Source organism: Mytilus trossulus, unplaced genomic scaffold (genome assembly GCF_036588685.1).
Source record: "Mytilus trossulus isolate FHL-02 unplaced genomic scaffold, PNRI_Mtr1.1.1.hap1 h1tg000146l___fragment_2___debris__unscaffolded, whole genome shotgun sequence".
Taxonomy (NCBI): domain Eukaryota; kingdom Metazoa; phylum Mollusca; class Bivalvia; order Mytilida; family Mytilidae; genus Mytilus; species Mytilus trossulus.
Genome location: NW_026963303.1, coordinates 56,324 through 67,085, shown reverse-complemented (window position 1 = coordinate 67,085; position 10,762 = coordinate 56,324). Strand labels below are relative to the sequence as shown.

The 10,762-nt window shown below is 32.1% G+C and overlaps 1 protein-coding gene across 1 annotated transcript; it reads left to right on the top strand.

The window, feature by feature from the left end:
• Positions 1-469: 469 nt before the first annotated feature.
• Positions 470-9,852, top strand: LOC134700460 (collagen alpha-1(XXI) chain-like; the record flags this gene model as incomplete). The annotated part of the gene is made up of 4 exons (XM_063561856.1): positions 470-635; positions 6,210-6,347; positions 7,865-8,173; positions 9,595-9,852. Coding segments are annotated over exons 1-4 (871 nt in total), but the record flags the coding sequence as incomplete, so codon positions are not given.
• Between the last annotated feature and the right edge of the window lie 910 nt (positions 9,853-10,762).

The window sequence follows — 10,762 nt, the reverse complement described above, 5'->3', positions numbered from 1 at the left end:
ATAATCCTGTAACGTTTCTTTTTTTGCCTAGTGTATATGACAACAAAAAAATATAGAAAGTGTCACGTGTACATACAAACATGCAGATCTAGACTTGATTGCCAATGAACAACTTTACCAATTGAAAAATTATTATAACAACTATACATTTTGTAGGTCACCATAATGCCTTCAACAATGAACAAATCCCATACTGTCATAATCAAAACTAGTAACCTTAATGGTTTACCTATCAAATTTACTCATTTATAAAAGTATCGGAAATGACGTGACGTCATTTTCTGATTTCAAACAAATGACCATTTTTTTTTCAAAAATTTAATATATAAAATGTAGTCCTGGTATCTATGATGAGTTTATTAACCTGTATAGAGTTGGAATCGAGTTTTCCTTTTAGTCATTTATTGTGTCGAACACGATTGTTAACAAAAGGTTGCATTAAAAAATTGAAAAAGTTACACGTAAAACAATGCCCTGTCTACTTCAAAATGAGAGAGAACGAGCTATTGGGATGTTGGCAGCAGGAAAGACTCAAGTGCAGGTTGCAAATCATTTTAGAATGAATATTGCAAGGATTAAGACTCGTCTTAGAAATACTGGCACAACAAATGATCGCCCCCGTAGTGGCAGGCCACGTAAAACGACGTTACGTCAAGACAGACATATCCGCATTATTCATCTTCGGAATCGATTTGTAAACGCGTAACAAACTGCTCGACAAACCCACGGAAGACATAACAACAGAATATTTACTCAAACAGTTCGTAACCGATTGCGTCAAGTTCGTCTTAGAGCTCGTCGATCATTGAAGGGACCTATCCTTACGCAGCGTCACAGGATGGCGCGACCTCAATGGACACGTGTACGAATTCAATGGAATAGGCAAGTATGGAGACAGGTTCTTTTTACCAATGAATCTTAATTCAACTTTAAATTTAGAGACACCTGAGACGCAATGAACGATTTTTTTATGCTTGCGTACAGGAAACAAATCGGTTTGGTGTTGGCGGAATCATGGTATGGGGTGAAATTACCTACCAGGAACGCACCAACCTCAAAATCATCGCAACTTTGTAACCTAAATGCAACAAGGTATAGGGACGAAATTTTAGTTCCAGTTGTTATCCCGTTTCTCCGAAGACATAGTTTGAACGACGTTTTTCAGCAGGACAACGCCCGTTGTCACGTGGCACACATTTCGATGACCTTTTTTTTTACCATATTCGTGTGTTGCCTTGGCCAGCAATGTCTCCAGATTTATCACCAATTGAACGTCTGTGAGACGAACTTGGACGACGTATCAGAAATAGTCAAAATCCACCGAAAACGCTATCCAAGCTCCGAACAGCACTTTTCAGGCAATGGAACAACATCCCTCAAGATTTTATTCGACGTCTTATTGATTCAATGCGACGGATGTGTCAGGCGGTCATAAATGCAAGCGGTGGTCATACAAGGTATTGCCATGTTAACCCGAATTCTTATCTCGTCTTGTTAAATTTGTCCGAAAATGTGCAATATTGATTTCAATAAAGAAAACTTGTTATTGTTCTCTTCCAAATCATGTTAGCTAATCAAATTAACGGTACCAATTTTCTTGCACCAGCTAACTATTCCATTAAATTTCTGTTATCAATTTTTTGTTGTAAAAAATTTAAATAATCCTGTAACGTTTCTTTTTTTGCCTAGTGTATATGACAACAAAAAAATATAGAAAGTGTCACGTGTACATACAAACATGCAGATCTAGACTTGATTGCCAATGAACAACTTTACCAATTGAAAAATTATTATAACAACTATACATTTTGTAGGTCACCATAATGCCTTCAACAATGAACAAATCCCATACTGCATTGTCAGCCATTAAGGCTCGAAAATGACAAATATAAAACCATTCAAACGAGAGACTTATGTACAAAATGATGAACGAAAACCAGATATGTAACATAGCAACAAACATCAACCACTCAGTTACTGTCGTACAGTAACAAGCTTCCGACTTTGGACAGCTACATACAGATTTAGTCTTCCCTAGCTAATTTCCATACTCATGAATGATATCGATAGGCAAACGGTTGTCTGTCTTTGTATTTTACAATATGTTCAGTTGTTTTGTATTTTAGGTGGTACCCAACACTTGCACTAAAATTAATTTGGCTCGTTTAATTTTCATAAAATTTTGTGAAAGTAATCACTTTGACCCTTTAACAAAAATATGAAAATTTCAAACAATTTGAACCAATCGTTTTGTCAGAAAAATTACACTGGTTATATAGCAGTTTGACAAACACCAATTTCGATCATTAAGAAGCTTAATATTCCTTTTACAACACAACTTGATTAAAAGGTTTAGCGGATTTTACAGAGTTATCATCCTGTAGTGTAAGGTACCACCTTGATAGCAGGTTTTGCTAGATAAAGGTGATTATGTGTTTGATATACTATTAAACACATATACAAGCTGGTATTTGAATTTGGTAAAGCTTGCTTGCAAAATTTAATACCTACAATGTACTTACAAGTAACTTGTTCCGAACTTAGCTAGATGCTTATTGTTTGTAAAATGACTAAGTAAAAAGTTAACTAATTTTTCTTTCACTTTTTGTCTATATTATCATGAGTCTTTTCTGCCGAATTAGATATAAAGCGACATATAAATGCATGTACATTTCCTTTTATATATATCTGATGTAATCTTATTTAATAAGTATTTAACATACTTCCTCATGTTCATGATGTTAACGTGGCAATGTTTTTGCAATAGGGGAAGCAATGGGGTAAAAAGTTATAAAGTCGGGTGTGTTTATTGGGGGAAAGTGTTTCAAAGTGTTGTTGAATAGGTAAAATTGAGCAAAAACAATACATGGAAATAAAAGAGTTTAAAAAACTGTTAACATGTACACTATTTTAGCTCCTTTCTGTAAGTAAACTAAAAGCCCTTTCTTGGTCAAACAAAGTTGCAGCTTATATTACATAACCGTGCATATACACAATCATCTGCTTTAAATCATCAAATATTTTGTCATTAATCGGATAAGAAGCAAAAGGAAGTATTTTCTTTATCATATGTGCAGCTTTGTATATGTATTAACTGTAGCGGAAAGATCATGCATATTCATCTTTAAGCTAGTAATTTAAAAAGGAACATATAATACTTGAAGTCGATAGAAATAACGTTCGTTGGTAACTAGATTGAATAATTCACACAATGTATTTAAGGAATGACTGTAATATTTTTTCTGTCTATGAAGAATGAAATGAAAAATCTGGTGCACACTGCATAACGCGCGCAGCGGGTTATTTACCAGTGTGCACCACATTTTTTATGTTATTTCGAATAGACAAACAAAGTATTACAGTCATTTCTTATAATTCAATTCTAAATTCTATTTTAAACCGTAGAAAACCCTGAAAAAAACGTTGATGACGTCACGGTCACATTACTAAATTATGTCTTTGAGCTGATCACAAAATAACGTCAGCCAATCAGAAGACGCGTTACATCCAACATTAAGTAAAATAAATATTCGGGAGTCTGTAAAATGCCAAAATTTTGCTAAACAATATTGTGATAATACATTTTGTTTTATTTAAGACGATAATTACCATTTTGTATATGCCCTTTTGATCGATGCTCACACATACTTTTCTTACATTATTTTAGCTTTTGAAAACCTTGACTTGATAAAGGATATTTCAAAAATCGTTTAATTTCAGCAGATTGCAAAACAAATAGGCAAAAATCGATACATCACAAAATATATAGAAATAGGTCGATGCATATTTTATAAAATTTGTGTTTATTGTAATTTTTATCAATCATTGTCAATAATAATTGGAAAAAATCTTTCACGGTAAATGAGAAAGTACATAAAAAGTACCTTAAAAATATACATGAAACACGTACACACAATTATCATATATGCTTCAACATGTTCGTAATCCTGTAAAAGAACAGCAAACTGTGCACGGTGTATCATTGCTTAATCACGCATCTAAAACGATTAGTTTTTAAAGAAAAAGGAATGATTTTAAGTAGGGAATAAACTCATTTAATAATATGAAAAACGATTTTAACACGGTCTCCATTTTTTTAAACAAATGAACAGCTGTAAGTTTTGTAACTATTTAAGAATATTTATCTAAATATTTGTTCATATGGAAGAGGACAACTTCGAGGATATTTTCTTATAATTTTCTACATTAACATCAAACCAAAGGGTAAGAATTTGACTTGAATTTCGGTACTCTTGATATTCTACTTTGTCTATACCATTTATACTATTATCAGATTGTATTGTACAACATAACATCAAAACTAAAAGGTTCAAAGGGGTGTAAAGACAAGACAACATTGGTTTAATTTTTATTAAGGATATCTAATTAAGAAAGCAATCATATGACCTTTTTTGAGAACATGAGCATACCAGTAAGTTTAACTTTGAATTGTAAAACGGGTTTCTTACCATTTGTATAACATACTGGTGTAATTATATATAGACTGTCACTTCATTTGACTTAACCTTTTTTAATTTGCCTTGGTATATTTGATATACTTTTTTTGTGTATGAATATTAAAAGTAAAAACAAAGGCGAACTTGGAAGATAATATTAGTTACACAGTGTGTTAATGACTTAATACGATATATATGGTGTGAGAGCGCAACTCGAACCCCATATGGAATTTACTGACCTCATGTATATCGTAGAAGGTCACTATCACACTGTGTAACGAATTTATTTTACCAAATTTCTTTATTTGTTAATTTTAGCCTACATGTAGAGTTGTCTGAATTGCAATCGTACCACATCTTCTTATACTTATATTAAAGTGTTCAATTGGTCTGCACAAAAAAACTAATGTTACCAATAACAATTTAATATCAACAACCTTGAAATAACAATATTAAATAGAATTTTTAATACATTTAAATAATCAAATAGTGCCAAAGTCGTAACACCACTACTAATCGTGTATTGAAATAGGCCCCGCCTCTCTACTAACTAAATTTGGAATATAGACGGTCTCCACGCAGAAATCCTAGAAATGTATAGGACGGAAGATAATCGTTGTTATCGTTATATTTGGTGAAATTTAATTATGTAATTCTAATATTAATTAAAATATCGCCATGTTTACAGCTTTATCTTATTCAATATGTATATAATAAGTAATATAGTACAAATAATTTTTTGAAATGATCAGAATTGCCGTCTTAAAGTTTGAACCATTAAAAAAAGTTAATAGCTATTACGGAAATGAGTTCATGTTTTTGGAACATAAATGGGAGGTTTGTATTAGTTTTAACTCAATACTTTATTAATAAATAAGGCCGTTGTATGTAATTTGGTATGTTCCTTTTTCATAAAACACTGGAATAAACACGGAACAGATTATAACGTTTGCACTACTTCTACAATGTTCATTCCTTTGAAGGTTGTACTATTAACCAAAATCAAATTTCAGTTGTTACTATCTTATATATTTGGTGGGCGGTGCCCAGTCAATCAGTATTTACTAATGCATCTTAAATGGGTTTTTTAATGGAGCCTTGCTCTTATCGTAATTCTTTCATAAGTTTTTTATTACGGAACATCATTTAAAATACAACGTAAAAGTAGATGTCTTGCGTTAGGTAAATTATTTGGTACTTGAACTATGCTTACGCACGTAATTTAACAATGATGAATTAAAGTGAACTTTAACCATTCTTATGACAAAATTTATCCTTTTTTGGTAGAAGAAAATTTACAGAAAAACTAATCGAAAATATCAATCAGAAAGACATTGCAGATCTTTTGCTTTCTTTTTTCCCTAATGTTTATGGCGTGACCAAAAGTGGCATACTGTGTATATATCTTGTTTAAAACATCTTTTGCTGTACAATATAAAAAATAAAAAAGAGTTGTATAGATACAAATGAGACAACCAGTCACCAAACCCGTGCCGCATAGTCAGCTATAAAAGGCACAGGATTGACAGATGTTAAACATTTCGAGCTAGAAAACTTACGCCATGATTTATGATATCAACAAATGACAACCATCCAATTTCAAGATCCTGAATTAGGACAAACACATACAAAATGTGATGGTGTTAAAATAGTTATACTTCCATTAGCCGAAGTAGGAATAGTACCAGTACTTGGAATGCCGATTTAACCGTGTAATGAGTGATTTGATGATTTAAATGATTTTTGTTATAGTATGTCGATGTTTGATTTTCTTCCATCTTAATATTTCCAGAAATATGACAATATTGTCTGCAAGTCTACTTATATCAATAGCAGTTATCACCATAACCCAGGGTGGTGACCTCCGAATATCTGGACGACCAATTACAAGTAAGTATTATAGAAACAATATATATATACAAATGGTATAAAAACGACGTTGAAAGGAACCGTATGACTTACGGTGACTTAAAGCAGCTTCGTACGTTTTATTAACTCGCTTACCCGATAATAATGAAGGTAGTAATGTGTTTGTTTTTCACATTATTGACTTATAGATTGTTTACTTGATACAAACAATAATTGATCTGAACAAATGACAACAGAGACACACTATCACGAACGAGCTTGATGAAGATTACATACTGAGTATATATCTCCCTGTATACCACCATTCCCCATGTGAAATTATAATTTTGAAAATACTTTGAACGACAAAATTATTTTATATTTCTTCCTGTGTTACGTTTACATTTTCTGACATCAAACACGCGAAGCAATGAATGTGGTTGTTAAATTCGATAGATGTTTTTTTAGGTTGTGTCAAAGTGATGACTGTTGTACCTATATTTTGACAATTTTATCCATTAATTCTTGATCACGCATCGTTGTAAATATAATGAGATTTAATGCGGCTGTCGTACAAGTGAAAGGTTTAGCGCTATAAAAACCATGTTCAATTCACCATTTCTACATTTGAAAATGCCTGTACCAAGTCAGGAATATGACAGTTGTTGTCCATTCGTTTGATGTGTTTTTTTCATTTGATTTTACCATTTGATTAGGGACTTTCCGTTTTGAATTTTCGTCGGAGTCCAGCATTTTTGTGATTTTACTTTTTTTCCAATAGTAACGATATTATCGGGCTGGTATTTCCCATATGTCACTAGGCCATTATTTAAACAAGAGTTAAAAATAGTGAAACTGAAATCCTTTTTCGTAAATTTTACGGTCACAAGCATGAGTTGATTCAGCCTCGTGGAATATCCGTTTCACAGATATTATCGTGTATGTTCCTTATACCGTTACTACAATCACCTCCCGTTTTTACGAATGTGTTTTGCTGAATTATACGTATTATCGGGGTTGTATTAACATGAGAAACACGACGGTTGCCACAAGAGGAGCGGGATCTTCTAATGCTTCCGGACCACCTAAGATCACCCCAGTTATTGATGGGGCTCGTGTTGCAACGGTTTTTATGTTGTTGCTTGTGTAGTATTCTTTGACTCTTTAAGCCATAGCATTGTCGGTTTCGTTTCGACTTATGAGTTTGAAAGTCCCTCCGGTATCTTTTGCCTCTCTTTTGATCACACAAGCCCATTACAAATGTTGAAATTGTATATTTTAAGAATTTAAAAACCAATACATACCATGCATATCTATGTCAGTAAGGCTTTATAATATTGTTAAAAATAGTATTATAATTAATACTAATATTCTAAATTATGTTTTTGTTTTTCATTCAATGCTACATGTTTTTAGTGTTTAATGACTATCGTTTTGTAATGAATATGCCTGTCTGTTTGTTTGTTTTTGTTGTGTATTTTAGTAACAATCCTATTGTTTGGATTTTAGACTAATAAAATTCTTATTCTTATTCTTATTGTTATGTCATTTTATTTAAGATTTTACAGGAAAGAGAGATATAATTTTTATTCTGGATTCGTCAGGCAGTGTAGGAACTGCAAATTTTGAAATTATGAAAAATTTTGCAAGGTCTATAACTCGTCAATACACAGTTGGGAATACAGCAACACAATTCGGCCTAGATGTATTTTCAACAACCGTAACGACAGAAATAAAACTGAATCGGTACAATGAGTGTGCGAGCTGTCTCCGAAGGAGAATAAGACGTGCTAAATATAAAGGAAAAGCAACAACTACTTTTTTTGCCTTGGACAATGCACGAATCAACAGTTTTTCAGAAAGTTATGGTAGGTTAATTATTTGCAATAAAAGCAAGAAATCATATATGTCAGAAATGATATATTAAAGAACATTAAAAAATAATCAAAATAAAATGTAAATACGAACAATAGAGGGGTCTTTTCTCAAAACGCCTGTGAGTTACACGACAGACATTGGATACTAGTAAATCTTATTCTGTATGTCACATTAAGGAGCTACCATTTGATTTTTATGGGGGGCTAGGATGAAAAATTTTGTCCTGCATTTTTTTTTAGCTGTAATCTCAGTCCTGCCTTTTTATTTTTCACTCTGTTCGGTCCTGCCTTTTTTTTTTAGTTTATCCTGACTTTTTTTTACTTAAATTGTCGTCCTGACTCTTTATTTTTGCAAGTGTCTCATCCTGCCTTTTTTTTTACTCAAAACTCCTGTCCTGCCTATTTTTTTAAAATTTCATCCTAGCCCCCCCATAAAAATCAAATGGTAGCTCCCTTAGAAGAAGACGGGGCGGGATTGTGCATCCCTTAGAACATGTCCATCGTCATCTGTAAAACAGCTAATCCATATTACAGTCAACAAACTCGTTATGGCGTGCAAGTAGTAAAAAACAGTGCACTGATAGCAATTGGCAAAAGATGTACAATTCTTTAAATTAAGGTTCATTTAGGGTTTTAGTTGAAATTTTAAACTTGTTCTTCGTTCAATTGGCAGATAAGAATAAACAAGTTATTTAAAATATACAATTTGGCAAAAACATATTAATACAATTGAATATCGAAAAACAAGCTTTTTAATGATATTAATCCGTTTCCAGATAAACCAATAACAACATTGTATATATGTGAAATATTAAAGACTTAGAAAGTTTAAAATGAGATAAAAGTTTAAAATGAGATAAATTAATGAAAAACAAACAAAGCATATTATAATGTTGTGAACACATGATGAATGAAACAAATGTGAAATACAATAGTGAATCGCATGTTTCTGAAAAGACACACGTATTTGGATATAGATATGCACTGCAGAACTATTGAACGGGATGTGTGTTACAATATGGAAAATCTTTTGCTCAGAGTATGAATGTTTAAAATATCCAGAATACTTTGATGTTCTGTTCATAGCCAAGTTAGTATGAACCATAAAGCAAGCATTTGTTGTATGTGAAGTGTGGAGTGATCCATTTGATCTAATCTCCTACCAATGTACAATTTCAAAACTAAAAATTTCAAAACGGAAAGTCAGTCCTTAATCAAATGGGAAAATCAAAAGACAAACCACATCAAACGAATATATAACAACAACTGTCATATTCCTGACTTGGTACAGCAAGTAATATAGTGCCATCTCAACCTTAACACAAGAGTGAAAAATGATAAAATTATAATAAGTTTCTTTCAAAATGAAATTGTTTTGTTTTAAACAAACAACTAAATATATCTTATTGAAGGGGCGAGAACTGGTGTACCTAAAATCGCAATTGTTATGACTGACGGGAAATCTCAAAATCAAGATAAAACTTGTGATTCAGCGGAAGATCTACGAACTTCTGGAGTGACCATCATGGTTGTCCCCATTGGCAATGGGGTTGATGATAAAGAGATTGCGTGTATAGCATCAGGTCCTTCGTTCATATTACCTGTTCCAAATTTTGCTGGACTTAGGGAGCGTGGGTTTAGGGATAGCGTTGCACAAAAAGCGGCTAGTGGTATGTTTTATATATATTATTGTCTCACATGTATTTATGAATTTAAGCTGGTACATAACACTACAGAGAGATAACTCTGTAAAAACCAGTTGACATTTTGAAAACGTTCTAGTGTTAAGGAAATATTAAACTTCTCTATATCCACATATCCAATACTTTTTTCCGATTTCGAAATTCTCCTATTTTGTCAAATTGTCAAAGCAATTATTTTGTCAAAATTTTATGAAATTAAAGTAAACGAATCTTAATCAAGGTGTTAGGTACCACTTTTAGAAAAATCTTTATCATTTATTGCGAACCAAATGAAAGTTTTCCACAGTTCCATCTCTTTCTGACCAGGCCTAGGTATTGTTCTCTGTGTAGTTTATTTGCTAGGACCTTTTAATTTTCTAACTCATTGATAATTTACCTGAGTATAAAAAAACTCTTCTGAATAGATAAAACATACTTTTTTTCTCAAAACTATATGTGATGTTATATTTATTCAACATTATTAACATATTTTCAATTTTTTGAATGTAAAACAGTGATTCAAACATTAATAAATAAATGTGTTGTATTTACTGTCGTTGTGTATTCATACGCAAACATGTGTGTACTTTTTTTATTGTTAATATATTAATACAAAAGTTCTTTGAGCCTTTTTTTATAGAAATTTAGATATTTATTCCATAGGACAGGTGAACTTACAAAAGTTATTAAACTGATCAGAAAGAGATGACACTGTGGAAAACTTTCATTTGGTTCGCAATAGAATACCATAGTGAAATAAAATGATAAACCACATGCACATGTTTGGTGGGTCATACTAACATGTCTAAAGGTACTGACTACATGTCTGTTGACACACCAGATTTCATGTTTAAATGTAATTTTAATTAAAAACTTTCTTCAGTTCTAACTAAAGATC